We start from the raw sequence: 13,069 nt of genomic DNA, 5'->3' as shown, positions 1-13,069 counted from the left end.
CCAATTATACTTAAAAGCAAAGGAAGAGCATGCAATGTATCATCTTCATATTTACAATTGATAGTCTTCCTACCCAGGGGACCTTTACTTATAACAATCTATCAAGGCCCATTTAAATATACTTTTATCATTTATTATGATTATAATTAACCAGGTTTTGCACTGATCAGTTATCCAAGCTCTGAAACAACAGATTGAAGTCCCACCATGTAATTGGACATGCTTTAAATAATGTTTTCCAATATTCTTTATGTTATATAACGCAACTGTTCTGATTTATTCAGGTTGATCATATAACCAGATCTGGCTTCAAAATCATTTAATAATTGTCACTTTTTAAAATGTTTTTCAGTGATCACACATTATCAGAATTATGTCACGCACTTAGGTCACCTCATGATGGCCTGTTTATTGATCATTCATCCTGATTTGCTTGCAGGGAAGTTAGACAACTCAGACTGTTAATTGAGTATTCATCCTGATTTGATTGTGGAGAAGTTATACAATGCCAGACTGTTTATTGATCATTCATCCTGATTTGTGGGGAGATCAGGGTTTTCTTTAAAAAGATCCTTAGCAGCTTAACCAGACACGCTCCTGAACGTCTTCTTGGCCATTGCTGTGGACAACCTTGCCAATGCACAGGAGCTGACCAAGGTGAGTGTAAGAATGCACCAAGGCTCTCAGCAGCTGTTGAACCACTGATCCTTTGGTGGAAGAAGCTGGTAGTTTGTCTTTTTTTTCTTTTAAATTGCTGCCTATTACCCCAAATGCAATTGAGCTTTGGGCTCCACAGAGCTTCTTTCATCTTCTTGTACAGATGGGGAAGTTGTGGTCTTCCAAGCATTGCCGAATTCCCATCATCCCTGACCATTGGCCATGCTGGTTACAAGTCCCACATCCTTGCTGTATACCCTCTACTGGTTTAAATATAAGAACAGGCTGCTAAATCAGACCAAAGGCCCATCTAGTCCAGGATTTCTTCCCCTCACAGTGGCCCATCAGATGCCTATGGGAATCCTGAAAGGAGGATCTGCTGAGGGCAACAGTGCTTGAGATTCCCACAAATGTGTTTTCAGAGGCATACTACCTCCAACCGCGGAAGGAAAACATATACATTATTGCTAGTAGTCATTGATATAGCTTTATCCTCCATGAATTCATCCAATCTTCTAAAGCCATCTAAAGCACCTCATGAGAGAAAACCCCATCATTAGTCTACATCCTGTGTGAAGAAGTATGTCCTTTCGCTTTCGTTAACATAAGAAGAGATGCTGGATCAAGTCCAATGGCCCATCTAGCTCAGCATCCTTCTCTTACGGCGGCAAACATAGGTGCCAACTCCCTGGGACCCTGGGTGCCCGAGCACCCACAAAATTCCCCATGAAGGGGCCGGGCACCCACAAATCTTGGTGCCAAGGCCATGCATACCACATGTCACCCATGGCCCCAGGCACCCACGGTTGTGGGGCCAAGCTGGCAATACTGGCAGCTAACCAGATGCATGTGGAAAACTCACAAGCATGATTTAAGCACAAGAGCACTTTCCCCACCTCTGTGGAATCCAACAACTGGAATTCAGAAGTATTGCTGTCTCCAACAGTGGAGGCAGTGCGTTGCCATCACAGCATTCCCATGACAGTTTATTCCATTTTACTTACCGGTAAGTGATTCTCTCCATGTTATATTTGAGGTTCATGGACTCTTCCAGAAATCTAGAGGAATCTAGTGCATGTTTAGGGCTCATTTCCAGTTAACCCAGAAAATTGCAAGAGCAAAGTGACAAAATTTGGAGTGGCATACTGGTGTATCATTCTTTACTGCTGTTTTTAATGGGTAAGTCATGTGAGAACAGAAGCACACATGTGTGGAAGGGCTGGAAGAATAGTGGTGCTGTACAGTGGAATTATTTGTTGTGTCACACCATGCCCATTCATATGTGGGGCTGGGCGATGTCAGGTTTTAAACATCGCAATGTATCACCAGCTGAGCGAGTCCCATGCCCCATGTGTGAGGCATTGAGGCTTGCTCAGCTGGGGTGGGGTGGGGGGTGGGAACAGTTTAAAGAAGCTGAGGGAGGAACAAGCTGTATTGGCCTGGTGCTACATCTTGCTTTTCCTTCTGTGGTATGAGGGGCAGAGCGATGGTCACTTCACCTGGCAATATATTACAGGTGAAACTATCACTGCTCCTGAGTCCCTCTGCTACCAGCAGCCCGATGTTGAAAGTGGCGCTGGTAGCAGAAGGACTCAGGAGCAGCATCAGTTTCACCCACAATATACTGCCAGGTGAAGCCACCTCATACTGGTCCTGGACGATGTATCAATACATCGCCCAGACCTACTCATATGAATGAAATTTAGTGCAGCTTGCTGGTACAGTGGTGAAAAAGCCACAGTTCCATAACTCAAAAGTAACGCAGTGTGAAAGGAACATTAGAAAATGGGACAGATGTGCTAGCATTGCAATCAGAAAAATTAGCACAATGTTTTCCACATCTGTATGCACCCTTTGTCTATCCTGAATCTTTCAACATTCAGCTTCACTGGATGTCCAAGAGTTCTAGTGTTACAAGAAAGGGAGAAAAACTTTTCTCTATCTGTTTCTCTATGCCATGCATCACTGTTTACACCTCTATAATGCAGGCTTCCTCAACCTCGGCCCTTCAGATGTTTTGAGACTACAATTCCCATCATCCCTGACCACTGGTCCTGCTAGCTAGGGATCATGGGAATTGTAGGCCAAAAACATCTGGAGGGCCGAGGTTGAGGAAGCCTGCTATAATGCCTTCCTCACCTTTCCTCTAAACTAAGAAGCCTCAAAGATTTTCAGGGGTATGAGTAAAGGGTTTCCAGCCCACTGGAAGTTTGGGTTGCACTTTTCTGAACTGAATTTGCAGAGCTGCTGACAATATACTTGCAGCCAAGTACTTGGGGAAAGGGGGTGAGAGCATTGACAATGGGTGCAATGAGGTTTTTTTTTGGGGGGGGGGCAGAGGCATACATGCCAAAGAGGGGTCATGGTGCTGATCTGCACAGGCATGGGGCAGCTTGAAAGTGGCACGGTCTCTCTCAAGTCAAATCCACTCTTCATAGATTTAAGCATATCCCAGAGGTTTCCACAAAGAGGAGGCTCTTACTCTGCATATGAAAGGAGAGCCAGGGTGGGGGTTTGGGGGGACAACACCTGTGTGCACATTGCTTGCAATCTGAAAAGCATTAATCTCTGCCTACTGTAGGGGAAGGGCTTTGGTTGAGGGTTAGAGCATGTGCTTTGCATGCAGAAGGCCCAATTATCAAACCCCAGAAGTGGCATTGCATGGGTTGCCAGCACCTGGGGCTATGTGAAGGGGGTGGGCGGGCAAGAGGAAAATGGATGGAGTATGCATGAGCATTCAAATTAGGGTTGCCATATTTAAAAAGTGAAAGTCTGGACGCAAAGGTTGTTGAGCTTCTTTTCTCATTTTTAAAAAGTTTTTTTAGCTTTTAAAAGGTAAAATCTAGACTTCCAACATAGCGTGCCATACATCTGGATTCCCCCGACATTTCAGCAATTTCCGCCCAGACTGCTTCCAACTGATGTATTCCGGCTATTTCCAGGATATTCTGGACATATGGCAACCCTAATTCAACTGCCTAACTGCATCTGTCATAGAATCATAGAATCTTAGAATTGGAAGGGACCCAAAGGTCATCTAGTCCAACCCCCTGCAGTGCAAGAATCTCAGCTAAAGCATCCTGGGCAGGTGGCCATCCAACCCCTGCTTCAAAACCTCCAAGGAAGGAGAGTCCACCACCTTTCATGGGAGTCTGTTCCACTGTTGAACAGCTCTTACTGTCAGAAAGTTTTCCTGTATGTTTAGTCAGAATCTCCTTTCTTGTAACTTGAAGCCATTGGTTCAAGTCCTGCCCTCCAGAGCAGGAGAAAACTTGTTCCCTCTTCCATGTGACAGCCCTTATTATCTGAAGATGGCTATCATATCTCCTCCCAGTCTCCTCTTTTCCAGGCTAAACATACTCAGCTCCTTCAAGTGCTCCTCATAAAGCTTAGTTTCCAGACCCTTGACCATCTTGGTTTCCCTCCTCTGCACACGTTCCACCTTGTCAACATCCTTATTAAACTGTGATGCCCAGACCTGGACACAGTATTCCACACAGTGTCATCTGACCAAGGTAGAGCAAAGTGGTACTATTACTTCTCTTGATCTGGACACTATACTTCTGTTGATGCAGCCTAGAATAGTGTTAGCTTTTTTCTTCTGCTGCTGCATCACATTGTTAAGCTTGTGGTCCACCAAGACACCTAAATCATATTCTCATGTACTGCTAGCACACACACACACACACACACACACACACACACACACACTTTATTTCAGTCCAAAGACCCACAAAAAACATTTTCAAATCAAAATAAAACAGAAATACAGGGAAAGGGTTCCAAGGCAGCCACTATGTTTTATCCAGAGCATGTAGGTTTCTGCCTTTGGGTTTCTGTTTCAGAGAGGAACTTAGCCACAGCCAGGGTAGTATCATTTGACATATTTCCAAGGAGGTACTTAAGGTGGAAGGTTTCAGATTTTCCAGTTAAATTTAGGGGTTTAATCATTTGTTCCCTGGCTTGTTTGAACTGCTCACAGTGTAACAGGATATGCTTCATATAGGTGACACCCTGAGAGCATAAGAAGAGCCTATTCTGATAGGGTATACCAGACAGCCTGCCATTTAGTACTTCTGATGGAAATACATTTAGTCTAGCTTTGGTGAATAATCAGCAATACTTAAGTGCAGACAGATTCATGAACTATGATGGTAACTGAAAATCATGACAATAGTGGATTCCAGATGCAAAACATCCACAGGTTACATAGGATCTAGTGTGAAGATCGCTGTGTGAAATGTCCTATAACCTCTGCCTCAGGGATTTAAGGGCAATATTATAGCCCAGATGGTGTAAAAAGGATAGTGAAAGACCAGTCAAGGAGGCTTTTCGGGCCATAGTTTTCGACCATGAGCTGATAGACTCCTCATCGGATAGATGTAAAAGTAATCCCTTCCCCAGGGGAATACTGAGATCTTTAGCCAGTATTTCAAGGCAACCCACCACACTTTGGTGGAGAGGGGGCATTCACCTGTTTCCAATAACAAAATTGATTTAGGGACACTCTGGGACCTGAAGTAGGGACCGAAGGAACTTAGCTTGGAACCCATCTAACTTAGAAAATAGACCATTATACCAGACTTTTGAAGCATAAAGTAACTGGGAAACAGATTTCACATTAAAGACCCTTATGGTTGATGGAAGATAGTGACCTCCCTTTGTGAAAATGAAATGGAGTATAGCAAGTTTGCTCATCTCCGCCTTCTGACAGATAGTCTGCCAGTGGCAATTCCAGGACTTTGTGTGGTGAAACAACAGCCCTAGGTACTGGAAGCCTTTAGTCTGCTCTAGAAGATGGCCATCTAATACCCATTTACAAGGGGAACATTTTTTCTCAAAGACCAAAATTTTGGATTTCTCATGGCTGATGGGTAACCCATTTACAGAACAGTAATCTGAGAACTTCCTTGGTTGTTATTTCAAACCAGGTCTGGAACGAGAGACGATGGCCGCATTGTCCGCATATAGCAAAAGAGGGGTCTTTCCAGTGATGACCATCTGGGTCCATTAGACCTTCCTCTAAACCATTTAGGGAAAGTCTAAACAATGTGGGGGCCCAAGTAAAGCCCCATCTCACTCCCTTAGCCATCTCAATACAGTCTGAAAGCTGGTCCTGCAATCCACATCTAACCTGCAATTTGCCATCACTGTACAGAACTTTAATAAGAAGAGTCATTTATCCTGCAGTAATGGCTGTTATTTGGTCCATGGTTTCGATCTGGGAATAGATTCGGAAGGAGATTTAAAGTCCATAAAGGCCACAATTAGTTCTCCCTGTAGAGGGCTGGTGTATTTCTCTGCTAAGTGGGGCAGCATGACACAGTGATCTGATGTTGAAAGGTTCTCAAGAAAGCTGGCCTGGGCTTCAGATATTATATTATTATCATTTTAAAAAGAGTCAGTTTAATGGAGAGGAATCAAGTGTAGAGCTTTCCCATTATAGAAAGAAGCATGTACTGCTAGTAAGCCAGGTGTCCCCCATTCTATATTTGTGCATCTGCTTCTTCCTGCCTAAGTGCAGAACCTTGCATTTGTCCCTATTGAAATTCATCTTGTTAGCTTGCACCCAGCTCTCCAATCAGCTAAGGTCATTTTGAATTCCAATTCTGTCTTCTGCGGCATTAGCTACCCCTTCCAGTTTGGTGTCATCTGCAGATTTGATGAGCATTCCCTCAATTCCTTCATCCAAATCATTGATAAAGACATTGAATGACAATGGACCCAGGACAGAACCCTGTGCCACCTCACTTGTCACTTTTTTCCAGGATGATGAGGAACCGTTAATGAGTACTCTTTGGGTTCAGTCAGTCAACCAGCTACAAATCCACCTAACAGTTACCTCATTCAACTCACATTTTACCAGTTTCCTCACAAGAAGTCACTTCTTGGTTTGCATGGAGAAGCCATTTTCAGTGAAGACCAGTTACAGAAGCATGCAGCTATAGTAAGGCAGTACTGAGTGCTGAATTTTTGCACCCCCTAACAATTTTGTACCCAGGGCAACCGTCTCTGTGCCACCCCCACATGCTACGTCACTGATGCCCAGCATAATGTTTGATGTTTTATCATGTTTTTAATATTCTGTTGTGGCTGGGAAAACCCAGCCAGATGGGAGGGGTAAATAAATAAATACATAAACATCATCATCATCATCATCATCATCATCATCATCATCTCCAGGTAGGGCTGGAAGAGATCCCACTGTCCCAAACCTTGGAAAGCTGTTACCAGTTAGCATAGTAGACAAAACCGAGCTAGATTGACCGATGGCCTGACTCTGTATATGTCAGCTTGTTCCTTGAATTTGCTCTTTGTTCATAACCATGAGAGCTGGGTTCTTACTTTATATTTTAGATGATAGGACCATGGGTCAGCTGCTGAGCATCCAAGATCAACCCCAAGCATCTTCAAGTAGGGCTGGTTATGTCCCCTGACTGAAATTCTGGCCATAATAATAATAATAATAATAATAATAATAATAATAATAATAATAATAATTTATTATTTGTACCCCGCCCATCTGGCTGGGTTTCCCCAGCCACTCTGGGCGGCTTCCATAAAAACCAAAGATACAGTAAAATATCACAGATTAAAAACTTCCCTGAACAGGGCTGCCTTAAGATGCCTTCTGAATGTCAGGTAGTTATTTATCGCTTTGACATCTGATGGGAGGGCATTCCACAGGGCGGGCGCCACTACCGAGAAGGCCCTCTGCCTGGTTCCCTGTAGCTTTGCTTCTCGCAATGAGGGAACCGCCAGAAGGCCCTCGGCGCTGGACCTCAGCGTCCGGGCAGAATGATGGGGGTGGAGACGCTCCTTCAGGTATACTGGGCCAAGGCCGTTTAGGGCTTTAAAGGTCAACACCAGCACTTTGAATTGTGCTCGGAAACGTACTGGGAGCCAATGTAGGTCTTTCAAGACCGGTGTTATGTGGTCTCGGCGGCCGCCCCCAGTCACCAGTCTAGCTGCCGCATTCTGGATTAGTTGTAGTTTCCGAGTCACCTTCAAAGGTAGCCCCACGTAGAGCGCATTGCAGTAGTCCAAGCGGGAGATAACTAGAGCATGCACCACTCTGGTGAGACAGTCCGCGGGCAGGTAGGGTCTCAGCCTGCGTACCAGGTGGAGTTGGTAGACAGCTGCCCTGGATACAGAATTGACCTGCGCCTCCATGGACAGCTGTGAGTCCAAAATGACTCCCAGGCTGCGCACCTGGTCCTTCAGGGGCACAGTTACCCCATTCAGGACCAGGGAGTCCTCCACACGAGCCCGCCCCCTGTCTCCCAAAAACAGTACTTCTGTCTTGTCAGGATTCAACCTCGATCCATTAGCCACCATCCATCCTCCAACCGCCTCCAGGCACTCACACAGGACCTTCACTGCCTTCACTGGTTCTGATTTAAAAGAGAGGTAGAGCTGGGTATCATCTGCATATTGATGAACACCCAGTCCAAACCCCCTGATGATCTCTCCCAGCGGCTTCATATAGATGTTAAAAAGCATGGGGGAGAGGACAGAACCCTGAGGCACCCCACAAGTGAGGGCCCAGGGGTCTGAACACTCATCCCCCCCCCACCACTTTCTGAACACGGCCCAGGAGGAAGGAGCGGAACCACTGTATGACAGTGCCCCCAGCTCCCAGCCCCTCTAGGCGGTCCAGAAGGATGTTATGGTCGATTGTATCAAAGGCCGCTGAGAGATCCAGCAGAACTAGGAAACAACTCTCACCTTTGTCCCTAGCTCGCCGGAGATCATCAACCAGCGCGACCAAGGCAGTTTCAGTCCCATGGTGAGGCCTGAATCCCGATTGGAAGGGATCCAAATGGTCCGCATCCTCCAGGCGTGCCTGGAGTTGTTCAGCAACCACGCGCTCAATCACCTTGCCCAAGAATGGAAGATTTGAGACTGGGCGATAGTTGGCCATACTAGCCGGGTCTAAAGATGGTTTTTTAAGAAGCGGTTTAACGACCGCCTCTTTCAGCGGATCTGGGAATGTTCCCTCTGCTATGCAGAGAGGCCAATAGCCACCCACAGGCAGAATATTGAACTATGAGCCTCTGCTGTGTCCTTCTGCCCCTCTTAGCGAACCTTCTTGTAATATAAAGATTTTTTATTGTCTGAAATTAAGCTCCTTTTCCTGCCTTTTATAAAAACGGATGAGATTTTATTCCTCTTGGGGATTTGTTATTGTCTGTTCAAGGAGCCCCAAAAGATTTGTAGGAACACTTTGGCTTGGGGCAAAGAGAGGCTCCTTGAGGCATTGAAAAAAGGAGTTCAGACCACTTCCTTTTCAAATTTCCGCTTTGAATTGTTCTGAATCCAATGGCTTGCCCAGAAAGCTGCCTTTTGTTAGTGTTATGGTGGAGGGCAATTAAATATTGATGGCATCAAAAGCACTGATAAATTGCACAGCTTCCTTTGAAATGCTCTCAGTTTAAATCAGACCATGGATCTGGAAATCACTAGGGCTTTTCAAAAGAGGGAAGAGGTGGAGAGGGAAGAGGCATCAAAGAGCTTCAATTATGTGGTGTACTTAGGAGAATTCAAGGGGTTTTATAGCTGAGTAAATATGATTACATGTAACACATGCAAATTAAGAACGTTAGAAGAGCCTGCTGGATCAGGCCAATGGCCCATCTAGTCCAGCATCCATTTCTTGCAGTGGTCAACCAGATTTCACTTGTGCGAAACCTGCAAGTAGAACTTGAGCACAACAGCATCCTCCCCTCTCACAGGTTCCAGCACCTGGTATTCAAAAGCATTGCTGCTTCTGACAGTGGAGGCAATGCATAGCCATCATGGCTAATAGCCACCAACAGCCCTCTTCTCCATGAATTTGCCCAATCTTCTTTTAAAGCCAAAAGGGCAATGTAACCTGGCCTCTGCAAAACTCTTTGTTAACTGCCCCCTCCATCATCTTCCATTCATGTCTTCCATTCATGCATTGACAAGCCTCTGGTCTTCCAGTAGGAATGAACAGATCTGTCAATTTCATTTTCGGTCAGTTGCTCAATTTTTGCAGCCTTAAGGATGGTTTGCCCCATATCTTCATCAGGTTGCATTAAAAGAAAGAAAGAGAAGTCCTCATAAAAATTCACCAGCATTTTAATGCATGTTTCCCTTAATATGCACAACATTGCACGCAACTTCCCCGAATGGAATACAACGCATGTTATTATTTGTATTGATATATACCTTTTCGTGCATGCTTTCATGTATCTTTTATAAAAATTCTGAGTACGTGGAGAGCAGCATCATAACATTCAGAGAAGTGTGCCTCTTGAAAGATGGCTACCTTTCAGTTTGCTTATTAGGCAAAAGTGCATTAAATTCAAATCCCCCATCCCTACCCTCCAGGTGTTGCCGAACTATAGCTCCCATTATCCTTGGCCATGCTGGCTGGGGCTGATGGGAGTTGGAGTCCAGTAATGAGAGCAGGAATGAGTCCATCCAGCTCAGTACTGTTGACACTGACCGGTAGCAACTATCCAGGGTTTCAGACAAGGGATATTCTCAGCCCTACCTGGAGTTGCCGGGGATTGAACACAGGACCTGCTGAATGCAGTGGATGCTTTAAATTAAAATTTGATTTTAATTTAATTTGATTTAATTAATTTTATAATGAATGTTTTAGAATGTCGGATTATTTTGATTGTTGTTAGCCGCCCTGAGCCCAGCTTCGGCTGGGGAGGGCGGGATATAAATAAAATTTATTATTATTATTATTATTATTATTATTATTATTTACCAGTGAACTATAGCCCTTCCCCTGGACATCAAGGGTACTTTATGACAGTCCATTTTGAATATCTGTACCAGCCCATTGCCAAGCAAGTCAATGATATACCGTATTTTTCCGTGTATAAGACAACCCTACGTATAAGATGACCCCTATTTTTTTTTTGAACCCCATATTAAGAAATCAACATTTTAAACATCAAACAGAACAACTTTGATAGTTTATTAAATATTCAAAGCTCTGGCACTGGCACAGCAACCCCGACCGGCACCTGGGGTGGCAGGATGTGTGTGCGCGCACCCAAAGTTGTTGAGTTTTTTTGAGAGATAGCCCAAACCAGGAGGTACAGTGGCTCTGGCACTTCTGGCACCTTCTTCAAGGCAGCCATGGGAAGGTAAGTAGTGTTTTGTTTTGTTTTTTGCCCCTGAGCATCCACCATCCACGTGTAAGACAACCCCCAATTGCTGACAAAAAGAAAAGTTAGCAAAAAACATCTTCTTATACACGGAAGAATATGGTATGTACCGAAAGTTGTGAAATAATTGACTGTGTGCAATAATTTAATGGTCTATCTTTCACTTAGTCTGGCTTGAATTACTTCCTTACCAACCACAGCAAGGGATCAGCTCGTTATGTGCCCACTAGCCCATTCGTGAAAGGGAACAGCAGTGTTTGAAAGCTTAATGGCAAAGCAACCCTTCCACTGCTCTGATCTGAGTGATGTTTTCCTCTCTGAAAAGGGAAGAGCTGAACTTAGTGTTGATGCGATTGACAATGCCAAATATATCAGCACATCACTGAAGAAAGCTGCCTCATACTGTGTCATAGGATCATAGAGTTGGAAGGCACCCCAAGGGTCATCTAGTCCAAACACTGTGCAGTGCAGGAATCTCAGCTAAAGCACCTATGACAGATGGCCATCCAAACACAGCTTAAAAACCTCCAAGGAAGGAGAGTTTCCAACCTCCAGAGGGAATTTTTTCTTCTTTTGAGCAGCCTCTTACTGTCAGAAAGTTCTTCCTGATGCTTAGCCAGAAATTTCTTTCTAATAATAATAATAATAATTTATTATTTATACCCCAGCCACTTTGGGCGGGCTTCCAACAAAGTATTAAAATACAGTGGTCCATCAAACATTAAAAGCTTCCCTAAACAGAGCTGCCTTCAGATGTCTTCTAAAAGTCTGGTAGTTGTTCTTCTTTTTGACAACTGGTGGGAGGGTGTTCCACAGGGTGGGTGCCACTATCAAGAAGGCCCTCTGCCTGGTTGCCCATAACCTCACTTCTCACAGCAAGGGAACCGCCAGAAGGCCCTTGGCGCTAGACCTCAGGGTCCGGGCTGAACGATGGGGGTGGAGACTTGAATCCACAGGTCTAGGTCAATACTATCTGCACTGACTGTCAGTGGCTCTCCAGGATTTCAAGTAGGAGACTTTCCCTGCCCTACCAGAAGATGCCAAGGATTGAACCTAGAACTTTTTACATGCAAAGCAGATGCACTACCACTGTGTTACAACCCATCCCCTGAAGGACACAGGAAGCTGCCTTGTACTGAGTCAGACCACTGGTTCATCTAGCGCAAGATTACCAACACAGACTGGCAGCAGCTCAACTGTGTTCCAGGCAAAAGGGCTCCACAAACCTACCTGGAGATGCTAGGAATTGAACCGGGGACCTTTTGCATTCAAAGCAGCACAGAGCCATGGCCCTTCCCCAAAAGGACACAGAAAGCTCCCTTATACTGAGTCAGACAATTGGTCCAATTAGTTCAGTATTCTCTTCATTGACTGAGAGCAGACTCTTAGGTGGGAGTCCCTCCCTCCCTGCTCCCTGCCCCCAGCCCTACCAGGAGATACTGGGGATTGAATCTGCAGGCTTTTGCATGCATAGGAGATGATCTACCACTGAATGACAGTCCTTCCTCAGAAGTATTTTATCATCATTATTTTTAGTTAGATTCCTCTTTTCCATTAACTTTGGTTTCATTGCTTCTGTAGTCATCTCAAAAGACAGGAGGTGAATTTATGGGTGCATATATTTACATTGATTTCTGCAACAGGGTTGTGAGATATGTCACTTAATTCCATGTATAGACTGGGGAGGGAGATGGGATAGTCCTAGACATACCCACTCAGAAACATGTCCTGTCAAGAATAATGCATTCCTGCCTGTGCCATTGTCTTCCAAAACAGGACGAAGAGGAGATGGAAGAGGCCACCAATCAGAAACTTGCCCTGCAGAAGGCCAAGGAAGTAGCTGATGTTAGTCCCCTGTCAGCCGCTAACATTTCCATAGCAGCGTAAGGGTTTCTTTTTCTTATTATTTTGGAAATGTCATGCCCATTTTATTTCTTCTTTGTGTCCCCTGGTTGCCATTCACTTCTTATTTGTTCTGGTCCAGAAAGAGTCCACGCCCTCCCCCTTCCACTAACAGGCCCCCCTGTAGCATCTTGTGGACGAACCATATAAGCCCTAGAACAATGAAGGACAGGTTTTCTTTTTTCAGCCTGAGAGTTGCATTTCCTTCTTGGCACATGCTAGTCATAGGTGGGGGTGGAAGCAAAAGCAGACAGAACAACAAATGTGAATGTTACCTTCAGACAGGAGGCTAGTTTCTACACACAGAGTCACCATCTGAGGAGGTGAACTCCCCCAAATGTTCAAGGAGGGGCTGG

The 13,069-nt window shown here is 44.9% G+C and overlaps 2 protein-coding genes across 9 annotated transcripts in view; one reads left to right on the top strand and one right to left on the bottom strand.

Moving 5' to 3' along the window:
- Positions 1–13,069, bottom strand: part of SLC31A2 (solute carrier family 31 member 2) — a 989,995-nt gene that overhangs the window by 594,579 nt on the left and 382,347 nt on the right. The window lies entirely within an intron of this gene.
- CACNA1B (calcium voltage-gated channel subunit alpha1 B) overlaps positions 1–13,069 on the top strand; it is a 327,353-nt gene that overhangs the window by 210,417 nt on the left and 103,867 nt on the right. For all 8 annotated transcript variants that reach the window (XM_077922132.1, XM_077922131.1, XM_077922130.1 and 5 more), the window contains 2 exons: positions 590–657; positions 12,588–12,694. In XM_077922132.1, the coding sequence (XP_077778258.1) occupies positions 590–657; positions 12,588–12,694 (175 nt within the window). The remainder of the gene's footprint in view (positions 1–589; positions 658–12,587; positions 12,695–13,069) is intronic.

Source organism: Podarcis muralis, chromosome Z, assembly GCF_964188315.1.
Source record: "Podarcis muralis chromosome Z, rPodMur119.hap1.1, whole genome shotgun sequence".
NCBI classification, from domain to species: Eukaryota; Metazoa; Chordata; class Lepidosauria; order Squamata; family Lacertidae; genus Podarcis; species Podarcis muralis.
The sequence above is the reverse complement of the archived record's forward strand: the minus strand, read 5'-3'. Positions and strand labels throughout refer to the sequence as shown.